General features: G+C 38.8%; 1 protein-coding gene across 1 annotated transcript in view; it reads left to right on the top strand.

The window, feature by feature from the left end:
* STK33 (serine/threonine kinase 33) overlaps positions 1–14,969 on the top strand; it is a 56,705-nt gene extending 41,736 nt beyond the window's left edge. Inside the window, exon 12 of the mRNA XM_079788811.1 lies at positions 14,553–14,969. Within this exon, the coding sequence (XP_079644937.1) occupies positions 14,553–14,765 (213 nt within the window). The 3' untranslated portion in view covers positions 14,766–14,969. The remainder of the gene's footprint in view (positions 1–14,552) is intronic.
* The last annotated feature ends 958 nt before the right edge of the window (positions 14,970–15,927 follow it).

Here is a 15,927-nt window from a genome sequence, read left to right on the forward strand (position 1 = left end):
TATTGTTTTTGGTGAATAAAATTTCACAACATTTTGATTAATTCTAGATTGCATTCTATTAACTGACAATTTACCCAAACGGTTTTCTGTGTTTGTGGAAAAGTTTTCTGTATGTTCGTTTTCTTTCTTGTCTTGAAATCCAATGAGCACATTGTAGCTCTTCTTTAATAATTGAACATCCTTGCACTGGGGGCTGTGTTCATCTTAGGGCAGGCAGCCCAGACTTCCTGTGAGGAGTTGCTGCTGTTGGGTTCTCTGAAGCCCAGCGTGGCAGGGAGGAGAGGGTGCCCTGAGGAAGGCGCAGTGCTGCTGGCCCACACCCCCCGTGCTAGGAATCCGGCAGAAACGGGCAGAAAGAGGCCCAGCGGAGTGAGGGCTGACTTTGATGGACTGGTTGGGAACTTCCTCATCCACTGGATAGCAAATGTCTAGATAATAAGCTTAACATTTAATGATTCAGGTATTTTGAAATAATCATATTTTTGCCATAATATAAACATAAGTTTATTGAATTCCCTTCATCCTCTCTAGTCTGTTAACAGCTCCTGCAGTGCTGAGCAGCTGTGTGTATTTTATATTTTTGTTAAAAATAATATTTTAAAAACCATGTTTGCATTTCCTTATTGAATATAGTTTGAAGGTTTTCCTATTAGTTGGCTTAGCATTTTATACACCACACACAAACACACACACACATATTTACATATTCATAGTCATAGATTACACATATACACTCAATATGCACCTACATATTACTCACATGTATATCCAAACACAAAATATATGCACACATACACACACATTATCTTTTGTAGTCTTGGATTATATCTATGTTTGTCACTGAATCTGGCATAAAATACCCTTGTGAACCAAATGCTCGGTTATCTTCCATCACCCTTTCCATTGCTCTGTCACACATCTGCCCTCTCCTCCTCCCCCTCCAAGTCACAAAGTGATGGGACTTGCTATGCTGTTCTCAGCTACTTCCAACTAGGAACAGAAGAATTAGAATTTGAGGTGCTTATAGATGATAGAACTATACCCACTGGGTTGAAATGTCAAGAACATAGATTTCGCCGAAACCAGTTTGGCTCAGTGGATAGAGCGTTGGTCTGCAGACTGAAAGGTCCCAGGTTCGATTCCGGTCAAGGGCATGTACATGGGTTGCGGGCACAGCCCCGGTAGGGGGTGTGCAGGAGGCAGCTGGTCGATGTTTCTCTCTCATCGATGTTTCTAACTCTCTATCCCTCTCTCTTCCTCTCTGTAAAAAATCAATAAAATATATTAAAAAAAAAAAAAAGAACATAGATTTCAACCTGGCTGGGTAGCTCATTTGTTTACTAGTGGAGCATCATCCCAATATGCTAAGATTGTGGGTTCAGTCCCCAGTCAGGGCACATACAGGAATCAATCAATGGGTGCATAAATGGGTGGAACGACAAATTGATGTTTCTCTGTCTCTCTCAAATCAATAAAATTTTTTAAAAAGAATGTAGATTTCTGCTCAACAGAAAGAACTTTTCCACAATCAGAACTCACCTGCAATAGAACAGGCTGGACCATGGAGAGTAAACCCCACCCTCCAATCATTGGAAGTGTTCAGGCAGACTCTGGAAAGCTACTTGTAAAGGCTGTAGCAGAAATTCCTGCCAGGTGGGTAGGACCTTGCCCTGGAAACCGAGGAACCACTAAGGAACTTTCCCACGCTTAGGTTTGGGCTGTGATATATTTGGGAATTTTTCTGAAAATTGTTATCCCTTAAAGAATTCTCATTATTTAATCTACTAAGTTTTTTCCCCAAGGATTTTTGTGAATAAATATGCTACTTTGTTAATTATATTGAAGTTGAGTTTATGTTAAGAAATTACTTATTTCCTTTCAAATCTTCATTAACGGCAAGTGGTATATAAAGTTCTAAAGTGATAACTAAAAGTAGGTTTGCCTCTATACAGGATTCATAGAGTACTTAATATTCTTAAGAGTGAAATTTTAATTTTGTTTAAATTTATTCTACGAATATTGAAATACTTCCCATGGGAAAATTTCGTTTGTTAAAATTATATTATAGGGACAACTTGATGTGATAATTTGAATAACTTATACCTACTAAATTAAGAAAATATATATGATTCTCTTTCCATTAAAATATTTACAAGTGGCTTTAATTCAAATGGAAATCTGCCAGCAGTTAGTGCTTTCTACAGTATCATTGTTCTCTCTCCTGGAGGATCTGGTACACTGATTTGGAGCTCCTGACTTTTTATTTCTCCCTGGCCAGGGAAGTCACCCTTTCTAGATAAGTGGAAGAGCTCCTGGAAAACTAGCAGAGAAAGTGAGGATTTGTTATCAACAAAAACACTGAACTAAGCGCTCTCCTCTTTCCCTGAGTAGCTGGGCCTGGTTCCCATCGCCCGGACCTTGTGGAAGAATGCAGTCGCCTCTCCGCACTGCCCATGTTCGGACCTCACTTTCTTAAACTTGTTTTCCAGTAGTTGGCCTTTGGCAGTGTCCTTTCTGTTCTTCTTTTCATTTCTAACTTTTAGCCTAGGTCAGGTAATGGCATTCATTGAGGACAGAGATGTTCTCTCATGTATATCTTGTGTTTTCCAAGCTGAGTATGTCTAGATCATGTTTTGTGTTATCAGTAACCCTCTGAACTCCCTGCAGTGGGTCCTTAATCTGCTCTCTCAGGTAGACTCAAGATTTTAACTCCTACACCAGCATTGCACGTCTTCGAATGAGACACTTGGCAGACCACTGCTTCTTGCAGGAGCGTGCCTTTTCACATTAGGTCCTTGGTGATTTCTGATAAATAGTATTACACTTTCACTGTCTATTAGGCTTAGAAAACAATGTAAGAGGAACCAATGTCTGCGATGAACATGCAACTACCCCCAATCGCAGAAGGAGGGACCAGAAACTCCGGGTGTGTTAGAAGTACTATGTTTGCATTACGGAATTCTTGCTTCATAAAGGACATACTTCTTAGTTGTTAAATTATTTGCTGAATGCAGTCAAATATATTTGTTTAGTGAGAAGGTTATCATTTTTCTTGTCTGAAAACACCACCTTTACATATCATAGCAGATACTTTACTTAGTCTTATACTGTAGCATATACTTTACTTAGTCTAGGAAGTAGAAAGGATAGAGTAGCTCTTCGAAGACAAGAAGTGTTTGAATCTAAAAAACATTGAAATCAAACAATTGAGTTATTGTATATTGATATGTTTCTATGAGAAAAAAGTCAGGCTTTCTTCATATTTTAGTTAAGATAAAAAATTTCTCTTATTTACAAATTAAGTCTTAGCTCTCAGAGCCCATGTGAATCATGTGCAGATTTGATGGTGCTTTCACAACTTTGCAACATTTTTGTTCTCCAATATTGAAGCATTGCTATCTGGTATATATGCTCAAGCACTGTACTTAACATATCATGATATTTAAAAGCACAAGCCCGGGATCTAGGCTGCCTGGATTCAAATCCTGGCTTCACCACTTACAAGCTTTATGACCTTGGGCAGGTCTCTAGGCCTCTGTTTTCTGATCTGTAAAATGGGATTAACGGCATCAACCAAGGACTAAATGAAATCTTTCATGTAACACTCTTGACATATGGTAAGCACAGATTAATGTTAACTTGACTTTTATTATTATATTGCTAAAGAACTTGTGTATAATATTACTAAAATTGCATGATTTTTCCTGCCTGCTTCAAGGATCCTTAGGGTATATGTGTTGGCATAAAGTAATGAACACACTAAGAATAAGAAATACCATTTTCAAAGGTGATAAGGTGATGCATCCAACCTCATTTGCCCTCTGAGTTTGGTAGGGTCCCTGGGGTACTGGGGTAGATTGCATTCTTTTTCCCAATTCTTTAATCCCTCCCTGTGAGGGATTATACCTTCACAACCCTTGCCATATGACTTTGCAGCTCTCCCTATCATAGTAGATGAAGGAAATGTTGGTCTGAGCTATATGACTCACTTTGGCTAATGGAATATTAAGAGGTGTGATGTAAGCAGAGACCTTAAAATTGTTTGCATGATTGAGCTTGCTCTCTTGTATTTCTGCCACCTGCATGAGAAGAATATGCCTTCGGGGAGCCATAGTTCTCGGAATCATGAAAATTTGCGGGGCAGACCTGAACCAAATACAAAGCCTCCAGTCTAGCCTAGCATAGCCAAGCCCTACAGCTAAATGAGAAAGATTAACGTTTATTGTTATAAAGTCCTGAGACTTTTATAGTGTTTCTTACGTAGTTGTGCAGAAAAGAGTTAACATAGCAGGCCTAAACTTCTGTCTGAAAAGGTTTGCTTGCAAGGCTGGCCCTTGGCTGCCTTCTGGGAACTTAGATTTGGGGACGGTTGCAACCGTTGACTGATGAGAATGATTCATCGTGCCTAAACTGTTAGTACAAATAATATGCTTTCTGCTGAACGCTTGCTTTCTCTCTGGAAGTCTGGAATTTTGGCAGGTGCCAGGCAGAGGCTGCCTCCATGACCAGCTTCCAGTAAGAGCCCTGGGTGCTGAGAGAGCTTCCCTGGTTGGCAACATTTCACATGTGTTGTCACAACCTGTTACTGGGGTAATTACATGCATCTTGTGTGGCTCCTGGAAGCGAACCCTTGGAAGCTTGATCTGGTCTCCCCTGGATTCCACCTCAAGTGCCTTTTACCTTTGCTAATTGTGCTTCACATCCTTTCACTGTAATACACCATAGCCGTGATACAGCTGTATGCTGAATCCTGTGGTTGCTCCTAGTGAATCATGGAACTTGGGGGTGATCTTGGGAACCTCCCCAGTCCAGTAGCTGACTGCAGCAATAGCTGACTAATACAGATACAAATAATTGATAGTGCTAACATGAATCTTGACCTGTTGTTCTTTGATCTAATGCTGTTTGCAATGCCAGTTGCTAGTTTGGATTCATAGACTTTCATAAATAACAATGCTATTGTCCCTACGTTTACTCCCACTAGAACCTCCTGTGTAAGGGCTTAGGTTTCACCACAGACTTAGAGCCAGACTTCCCTAATTAAAGGGATATATTAGTAATCCTTTTAAATTTGTTTCCCTGCTTTCCCAAGTCTGGCTTTTGCTTAGTCCCCCTTAGGGACTATACCTGCTAGGATATGCTATGTATAGCTTTTCCCTGTGGAGAACCAATCATTAGGTTGGGTTATAACTAATACTACTTCAATTCAGATGTATTAATTTGGGGCTTCATCTCTTTGCCTGCCTTTATGCTATAATTGTCACATGTATTACATCTACATCAAGCTTTAAACTCCACAAAACAATGTTTTAATTTTTGTTTTGAACAGTTATATATATTTCCAAGAAATTAAGAGGAAAAACTGTCCTATATTTACCCAGATATTTACTGTTTCTGATGCTCTTCCTTCCCTTCTTAAAATCCAAGTTTTAATCTGGTATGATTTCATTTCAGCCTAATGAGCTTCCTTTGTATTTTTTTGTATTGCATGTGTGCTAGTAGTGAACTATTCTACTTATATTTTATCTTAAAATGTCTTTATTTTGTCTTAATTTTTGAAGGAGATTTTCTGTTTATAGAATTCTGTCTTGACATGTTTTGGGTCCACACTTTAAAGATGTTATTCTACTGCCTTATGGCTTCCAGTTTCTCTGATAAAAAGTCATTGGTAATCTGGAATATTCTTTCCCTAAATATAACATGTTACTATTCTTAGAATGTTCTCAAGGTTTTCTCTTTGGTATTCAGCAGTTTGACAATGACATTTTTAGGCATGTTCTTCACATTTATTCTGCTTAGGGTTGCTGAACTTCTTGAATCTGTAAATTTGTGACTTTGGGAAATTTTGTCATTATAGTTTCTTAATTGTTTTTCTGAGTCTCTAATTACATGTTAGACCACTTGATATTGTTCTATTGGTCATTGAGGCATATTCACTTTTTTTAATCTGTTCTTTAAATTAGATATATTTTATTGATCTATATTCAGTTATCTCCATTTTCCTATTAAACCTATCTTGTGATAGGCTTAATACTTAATTTCATGTATTATATTTTATTCTAAAACTTCTGCTTGGTCTACTGAGACCGCCTTTATTCATTAAATAATATTTTCCTTAACATTACTGATAATAGTTATGACAACTGTTTTAAAAATTCTTGTTTGCTAATTCCAACATCTTGGTCATCTCAGGGTCTGTCTCTGTTAATTGTTATTTCTATTGAGTAACTTTGAATTGTATCCTGGACAATGGAAATATTATAAGCTTAGATGAGTTCATATATCTTTAGCTGGGCAGAATTTAGGATGCCCCTTTTCTGGCTGTCCTTTCAGGGATTCTTTCATTACATTCTGGTGTCTGTGGTTGCTTTGAACATTATTCTCTAATTATTTAGACCAGAGAAAGAAAGATATAAATATATACAATTTGGGGCAGTGGTGGGGAGAAGGGAAAAACATTGCCATCAAAGGAGCAACATTTGACATATCAACAGAAATAATAGAAGCCAGAAGACAATGGAATGACTTCATTAAAGTGCTAAAAACAAAACAAAACAAAAAAACCCTCTGCTAACTTGGAATTTTTCATCTAGTGATAATTGCCTTCAAAAATAAAGATAAAAATATTTTCAGGTATGTCAAAGATGAAGGAATTTGTTACCAGTATATTTTACTGTGAGATACTAAAAGAAGGATTTCAAGGTAAAAGAAAATGATCCCAGATGGAAGTACTGAACTGCAGGAACATACGAAAGGTATTGGCAAGAGTACATATGTGATTAAATATAGAATAATGTTGACTTTTAAACAACAATAGCTCTGGCCGGTGTTCTCAGTGGTTAGATCCCCAGCCCAGGTACCACAGGGTCGCAGATTTGATTCCCAGTCAAGGGCATGTACCTGGGTTGCAGGTTCAATCCCAAGCCCCAGTTGGAGCCTGTGCAGGAGGGAATGGATCGATTTGTCTCTCTCGCATCGATGTCTGTCTGTCTGTCTCTCTCTCTCTCTCTCTCTCTCTCTCTCTCTCTCTCTCTCTTTCCCTCCAATCTCCCCCCTCCCTCCTTCCTTCCACTCTCAATGGAAAAAATATCCTTGGGTGAGGATTAACAACAACAATAGCAATAATAATAAACTTTCGTTTCAATAAGCTAGAAAAAGAATGACAAATTAAGTACCCTTCCAACAAAGCTAGAAGGAAAGAATGACTTCAAAAGGAGGATATTGCGAATGACTTAATGTCTATATATTGGAATATTTATATGAAATGGTCAAATTTCTTTTTAAAACATCAAAACAGATACAAATATTAAAAAAATCTAAATAGTTCTATATTTTTAAAATTGAATCTATAATTAAGAACGTTCCATAAGTGAAAACTCCAGTCCCAAATTATTTCACTGGTTAATTCTTCCAAATATTTAAAGAAGAAAGAAGAGAAAGCTTGTTACACAGACTCTTTAGAGTATTTCTCAACACATTTAAAAGGCAAAACATGAATCTTTGACATTATTACATTAATACCAAAACATGACAGGGGTATTATAAGAAAATACAATTATTAGCCAATATCTCTCATAAATATAGATGCTAAAGTCCCAAACGCAATATTGCAAACTGAATTCAGAAATAAATAACAAAGATAATGCATCATGATCAAGTGTACAGTATATTCCAGGAGTGCATGTTTGGATTAACAGCCAAGAATCAAACAATGTGATTCATCATATGAAGGAGTAAAGGGGAAAAGTCATAAAATTTTTTCATTAATTTTGAAAAAAGCATTTGATAAAATTCAACAATCAAACATGAGGAAAACCCTCAGCAGAGTAGGAGCAGATGGGAACTTCTTTTACATATTAAGAGATATTTACCAAAAAAAAAAAAAAAAAGACTTATAAAGCTAGTATTATTTTTAATGGTTTAATGTTGAACACTTTCCCACTGAAGATAAGAGAAAGGCAAAGATGTTCTTTTAAAATTTCTTTTAAATAAGCTAGAGGTCTTAGCCAATGCACCAAGGGAAATAAAACAAGTAAAATTATGTAGATTGAAAAGGAAGAATAAAACTATCTCTATTTTTAGATGACATAGAAAATCTCGAGGAATCTACAAAAAATGAACTAAATAGGTTGCAGGATGCAAGATCTGTATACAAAAATCAATTGTAGCCCAAATCGGTTTGGCTCTGTGGATAGAGCATCAGTCTGTGGACTGAAAGGTCCCAGGTTCGATTCCGGTCAAGGGCATGTACATTGGTTGCAGGCACATCCCCGGTAGGGGGCGTGCAGGAAGAAGCTGGTCGATGTTTCTCTCTCATCAATGTTTCTAGCTTTCTATCCCTCTCCCTTCCTCTCTGTAAAAAATCAATAAAATATATTTTAAAAAAATCAATTGTATTGTTATATACTAGCATGACTGATTGGAAAACCGAAATTTAAAATACTATATAAAATATTATTGCAAAACATAAAATGCTTCAATGATAAAGCTAACAAAATATCTGTAAGATATTTATATTAAAACTTGCAGCATATTGCTGAATGAAATTGAAGAATATTGAAATATATGGAGTGATATACCATGTCCATCAGTTGGAAGATCTGATACTGTTAAGATGTTTATTCTCCCCAAATTGTAGCTTTAAAGCAATTCTGAATTGAAATCTAGGGCTTTTGCTTTTCTGTTAGAAATAAGTTAACAGGATTATTCTAAAATGTATTTGGAAATACATAAAACCTAGAACACCTATAATAGAACCTGAAAACAACAAAGTTGGAGAACTTATATGACCTTATTTCAACATTTATTGTATAGCTCCAGTAATCCATACAGTATGGTATTTGTGTAAGAATAGACAAGTAAATAGAGCAGTAAAACAAAATTGAGAGTCTAGAAATTGACCCACACTTATGTAGTTAATTGATTATTGACAGATGTTAAAGGCATTCAGTGGGGAAAGGGTAGTTTTCAATAAATGGTACTGGAATAATAGGATATTTATATGGAAAAATTAATGATTGACACCCTTAGCTTACACTGTACACAAAAGTTAGTTTGAAATAGGTAATAAACCTAAATCCAAAAGCTAAACTGTAAACCTCCTAAGAGAATATCGTCCATTCAGAGAGTAATCAGATTCTTAGAACAGAGAAAGCACTTTTAAAAATGAACTTCATCAAAAGTATACATATTTGTTCATCTAAAAGATTTTAAGGAAAGGAATAGGCAAGACACAGACAGGGTGAAAGTATTTGCAATAAGTACATCTGACAAAGGACTTGTATCCAGAATATGGAAACAACTCAATAATAAGGCAACCCAATTTTAAAATAGGCATAAAACCTGAACAGACACTTCAGATAGGGAGATATACAAATAGTCAATAAGCATATGAAAAATGTGCAAGATCATTAGTCATCAAGAAAATGCAAACGATATCAGGAAAAGCCACAATAATATAATACCACACTCTATAGAATTTAAATTTAAATTGTCAAATTTAAAAAGACTGGAAAGTCCAAATTTTAGCAAATATTGGAGCAACTGGAACTTTTCTTGCTGGTAGGAATGCAAAATGGTACAGTTCCTTTGGAATACAGTTGGGCAGTTATTTATAAAGTTGAGCATTTACTCACCATTAACCCAGCAATCCCAAATGTAAGTTTGAAAAGGATTTTTAGAATATGTTTATAGCAGCTTTATATATAAACAGCCCCAAACTGGAAACAGCCCAAATATCCATTAATAGAAGAATGGATAAACAAATTGTGATATCCTACCTAATAATAGAGTAATATGCAAATTGACCATACCTTCGCGACACCCACCAGCCACACCCACCAGCCACGCCCACCAGGAAACCGTCGCAGGGACATTGGTGTGCAGCAGAGCCCAAGGCCAGGAAAGCCTCTGGCGGAGGCTTTCCCGGCCTTGGGCACCAGCGGGGAGCCTGCACGGATCGCAGGCAACGACCAGGGGGTCGGCTCCTACGATCCTTAGCAGGGACACTGGGGTGCAGCAGAGCCCAAGGCCACCGCCCGGGGCCAAGCCCCGACCCTGAAAGAAGGCAGAAGGCGGTGACCACAGCCAAGGCCTGGGTCCCTGGTGCCAGCAGAAAACTGGTGCAGGCAGCCAGGTGAATGAAGGTCTATTGCACGAATCTTCGTGCAAACGGGCTGCTAGTATCCATATAATAAAATATTAATTGTCAATGAAAATACTAATTCGTGGATGAATCTCAAAAGCATGATATAATACCATGGGAATCTATAATCATCTTAATAAAATTTTCAATTAAAAATGTGAAGATAAAGAAGTCAGATGCAAAAGAGTACATACTGTATGCTATTTCATTTATATGAAGTTTTAGAAAAGACAAAGTAATTTATGTTGAGAAATATCAGAACACTGTAGCCTCGGGGTGGAAGGAAGTTGCCTAGAATGTGGCACTTGGAAACTTTCTGGGAAGTTTTTCTACTTCTTGATTGGCATGCTGGTTCTACATTGTTAAAACTCATAAAACTGTACACCTGAAATTTGTACATTCTACTATGTGTAAATTATACTTTAATAAGAAAAGAGATGTTTACATCTCTCTCTAATTTGCAAGTTAGATTTTATTTTCATTAACTACATATAAGACCCAGCTCTTTATGTGGGAAGCCTTATATTAGAAATCTATATATTTGAAAGTCAATTTCTCTTCTTCCCTTCTCCCCTTTGTTTCCCGCCCCCCTTCCTTCTTCCTTCTGAAACCATAGGAGTGTGAGAGAAAGTGGGTGACCATTGCAAGCAAAGGTGTAGCTGAACACTTGTATCAGAATGTTCTGTCACTTAGGCCTTGTGCAGGCCTATAATTTGAATGTGTGACTCTAGAAATGGTTGCTATGGTGATAAACCACTTTACTTAAATAGCATATATTTTACTCAAAATTCAGAGAAATGGTAACAGTTTCTGGTAATCATGCACTGGTATTAGCTTTCAGGGATGTGCCTAGAGCTTACACGTTTCACATCCATTATCATCAGATGAGTTCACCAGGTTAAAGTTATGCCAGTGAATAATGAACTATGTATACTTAGCCCAGTTTTCTTGTTACATATCTCCCCTTGACACATGCTGCCCCCTTTTCAAGATGAGTAATGTGAGCTGGAGAAATCAGGCCCAGGATGCTGAATTACTAAGAGATGGAACTGAAGGGAACCTTGTAAGGTTATCTTTTCTCTCATTCTGCCTCCGGTAGGACTGACTGTTCTTACAGTCCGAATGGTAAGACTGTCAAGGTGAGGAACAATAGAAGTGCCACTTAGGGCAGCCCCGGTGTCATCCTCCTACTGCAGCACTCAGGGATGCTGTCCAGCTCCAGTGCTGAAATCCTCCCCTTCTTCAGCTTATAGATTGTGATTATATAGATCCTCCAGTTCTTTATATTTTTAGACTGAAGGACTCTCTTTTAAAGAATCCTCCACCTGTTAATCATATTAGTAGCCTGTCTGTAAACATTCTTGCTCTCTATTCTGTTCAAGCTGGTTGCAGTGTTTCAGGTATGAATTCTTCACAATTTTACGTAAGGATAGAAGGATTATTTTTTCTTTGATTTTGAAGATGCTTGCTGATGACAGCCAGGTTTTCTTGGTCACTGTGCAGTACCTTTGAAGAATGGTCTACACTGATTTTTATTTTTATTTTTAAAAATATTTTTATTGATTTTTTACAGAGAGGAAGGGAGAGGGGTAGAGAGTTAGAAACATCGATGAGAGAGAAACATCGATCAGCTGCCTCCTGCACACCCCCTACTGGGGATGTGCCCGCAACCAAGGTACATGCCCTTGACCGGAATCAAACCTGGGACCCTTCAGTCCACAGGCCGATGCTCTATCCACTGAGCCAAACCGGTTAGGGCTACACTGATTTTTAGATCCTCTTTCTTGGATTGATAATGATGGCCAACAGTCTCATAATGCTCATTTAGAGTCTTTCTCCCTGGAACTGGATATTGACGTTCCTCTCCCATCTTTCTCCCCCTTTGTACAATCTTACGGGAGCACGTCGCCTTCTGTTTGCCTTTCATGACCTGAAGATCTTAGTGACTCCTATACACAGCCTTGGCAGTTTCACTTTTCATTTCTCTATAAAACTTTTAGGTCATATCAGTGACAGCATAGCTCTCTGAGGAATTCCGTCGAGTATGAGAAAAGAAAAAGAGAAACCTAAAATTTAGACAATCTATAACCTAAAATCTGTATCCCCGAAAAATTAAGATTTGTTCCTGTTTCTAGAGAAAAGACTGGAAGCTTTCGCCTTGGCTATTTATGTTCCAAGGAGATGAGAGACTTGGCTCCTGGTGAAGGAAGTTTAAGCTCTGCCTGAAGGGCCATGTGAGGGCCAGCCTGCGTCCATGTTTTGTTGGCATCAGAGAACAGTTTCATTGAGGGGAAATTTAGAAGGGGAGACTCTCAGTCTTTAGGAAAGCTCTTAGGATTCTGCTTCCTAAACTTAATGCCCTTGCAAATTAGCAAAGAGAAATGGCAAAGTATGCACACATATAATATTTGACAAGATGCACCCATATACACAGAAGCTTGTAAGTATTTACATTTGCATAAAGATAAGTAGATTTCCACTGATGTAACCAGGGAGCAAAGGAACACATATTGTGATATGTTTCTGTGCAGCCAGTTTTAGACCAACTTAGGGGCTCAATTAAAATATGGTCGACATATTAATTTTAACATGCACTAAATATCAGAAAGAAAACAGGCACTCATATGTTGCTGGTTAAGAGCATTAGTTTAATGACTCAAGTACATTAATTAACAAATGGAAGCGTAAAGAATAGGAATATGAATGCATTCAAAAGAAACGGACTGAGTCTCTCTTCCTGTTCTCTATTGGTTGTGGTGGACAGGCTGAAAAACAGTTCCTCAACGACTTGGACGGTCACTCAAGAAGTGGAAATGTCAAAAGAGAGAGGGTTACACTTAGATTCACCTTTTAATAGGATTTGTATGTCAAGTGAATTAAATTTTTATGAATTGAAATTTCCATGATAGGTTTCATGTCTTCGGGACCAGGACTGTACTAGACAAAGCTACTTACTTTCAACCAGATACTAAAACATCTGGGTGTTGTCCTCTCAGCCTATTGCCAAGCAGAGGAGTTTTCAATGAGAGGATGGATACAACCTATAGGACTGAATGCTAATGCACTTTAAGTATTTTCTATTTCTCGAAACACTTCACAGAGAAGCAGCCCAGAAATTTTCTTGGGAAAAAACATTTATGAAAAGAAGGACCTGTTTACATTTCCAAATTTATACAAATTAATTTTCCCATGAACAGGAGTTAGCATGCACTGTTGCAAAGTCACACATGAGTAGTGCTCTGAAGCACGCATTTGCGGGCTCTCTGCAATAAGCAAACACCAGGTAAATTTTCTGTTCCTGAAATACAGGTACCAAAGATTGTTAAATGACCCGTAGCTTTGCTGCAGCCCCGGGAGGCCATTTACTCACGGACAGGTGCTCCCACTGTGTGTAGAATATGGCCTCTTGAATCCCGGGAGCCTGAGTGATCAGAGAAACACCAGGCTTATTTGTTTTGTGTGACGTGTAATCTGTGCTTTGAAAATTGCTAGCCTGATTACTAACTCGTGTGTCCACTAACTTTCAGTTAACTAGAGAACTCAACTTACGCCCTTCCCCCGATCATTCTGTGTATACGAGAGCCTGCTGTACGTAGCCCATGTTTCGTCCCCATCCTGCTGTGTGGGTCCCCTGAGACATTCTCTGCTCCTTTAGAACTCTGTGCTCTGCTCCATTTAATTAGAAGTGACCACTTTAAAAACGAGTCTAAGGTAAAAATGGACTCCGCTTCCCTCCTGACAGGACTAGAGGCTGTTTCCTTTACGGTGGGGTGAGGTGACATGAGAAGGTACAATGGCCTGTTAAAATCGGTTCTACTTGGTTTATGCTTTGAAGCTATTATGTACTTTCCCAGCCACCACCACATTCGTTCTCATAATAAACCCTATAGTAAGCGTGCAAATGAGGCATCAAGGCTCCAAGAGGTCGACAGACCTGCCCAGGTGGTGTGACTGGGGTTGGAGGCCAGTACCTGGAATCAATGGGGAGAACGCGAGGAGCGGGCCCTAGGCAGCAGCATTGTACCCGGGTCGGAAAGAGCAGTCATGGTGGGCTTGTCGGGGTACCCACACAAATGTCGCAGCTTGTCTAGAAATCTGAGCATGGCCCAGTGCAGCCGTCCAAACGGACTTCCCTGTGCAAAGGTTCCCAGATACTTACTTTCATTTCGTGTGGCAGAGGATCTGAAATTGTACCTTGAGTTTGCTCTACACCAAACACTAAACAATTCTGCTTTCTTGAAGATGCTAACGGAGCTTTCTCTGGCAATTTCACAATGTGTTTAGTTTATATGTCACGTCTGGTCAGTATTCAGCTTGCAAATCCAGGACAGTTCTGTAGTTCCTTGCTTCTTTGAATTGATGAATGTTACTTTGTGTCTGAAAATTAATCCAGGCCTTTTATTTCTAGCCCACTGCTCATAAAAAGAAATTTCCTGTGACCAGTAAGAAGGAAAATGTGGACAACTTGGACATGGGCAATTCAAATTCCACACCTAACCGACCCCTTCCAGCTGGAATCAAGGGAGAACTAGAGAAATCCTCTGTGCCTTCAAACCAAGGAACAGCAACCAAATACACTTCTAAGACCATTGCCCTGCCTAGAACCAAAAAGAAACCCTAAGGTTCCCTCCAACGCTGAACAGTACAAAGACAGAGCTGCTCTTTCTAGTGCTAAAATGAGGGGATAGGAGGAAGAAAGGGCAGCTCTATGTGATCGTTTAGCCTCGAGCCCTGCAGTGTGTGTGCACCAGTTTGGAATCCAAGCCAGTTATCTCCAAGCAGGCGGTGGTAAAGGACAGCCACCAGCAGGCTTGATGGCGGGGCTGGGGCTGAGATCCACGCAAGGTGTTTTCCAGGTTTGTTTAGAGGAGCAGATGCCCTCAGAGCAAGGCTGTGGGCGTACTTGCTCAGTTTCACTTCACATTCTTAGATTTCAGCACAGTTATCTACAGGGAAAATGAGAACCAAATATGGTAACGGAGGTCCCTAACGGTTATGTGCACTTTGCACTAGAAGATTTGTAAGGAGATTACTAATAAACTTACCATAGGCATCACAGCAGAAGTGCTCCGGCCATTCGTGTGTGTTCTTGTGATCGTAGGTCCCTATAGATTGTATAAGACAACTTAATTTAAATGTAGAAAAATAGGAGATTTTGTAACTGCTTGCCATTAACTTGCTGCTAAATTCCCAATGTATTGATTGAATCAATAATAATAAAAAAAAACAGATGCTACCCATGTACATTAATTTTTATGTTAAGAAGTGAGTATCTTAAGGTCCTCTAAACCCCTATGCAAAGTATGAGCTTGGTCCGCTGCTGCAAGGGGAGGTACCCATCTTTGGGGAAAGCCATGAGGCTGGGTACAGGGGGAAATACATCATTATTCTTAGTATTATGGGTTTCTTTTTCCACCTGGGCAAATAATTTTGCCATTTCAGGTCAAACTGAGTGAGTGGATGCCTCACTTGGCCTTCCAAACAAATTCTAAAGAAACAATTTGCATTGGCTTTTATCTTTATAAAGCAGTAACCTAGTTTCCTTCCATTCCCTCCTCCCCAGTAGGATTGCCATTTAGACCTCCAGAATGACCCACATCTGGCCAGCTGAGCATGTACTAGTTGCATATAAATCCACTCAGTGGCTAAAGGTAGTAGACGTGCTTCTTGCCATTAATTTGGAAGATGCTGTCGTGCTTCTGAAGGAGCCAAAGATAACCATGACCTCTGTTGCCCTTGGCTGAGTAGTGCTGCCACTGTTTTCCTGGTGCCTTGATGTGCTT

This window comes from Cnephaeus nilssonii (genome assembly GCF_951640355.1).
Source record: "Cnephaeus nilssonii genome assembly, chromosome: 13".
NCBI classification, from domain to species: domain Eukaryota; kingdom Metazoa; phylum Chordata; class Mammalia; order Chiroptera; family Vespertilionidae; genus Cnephaeus; species Cnephaeus nilssonii.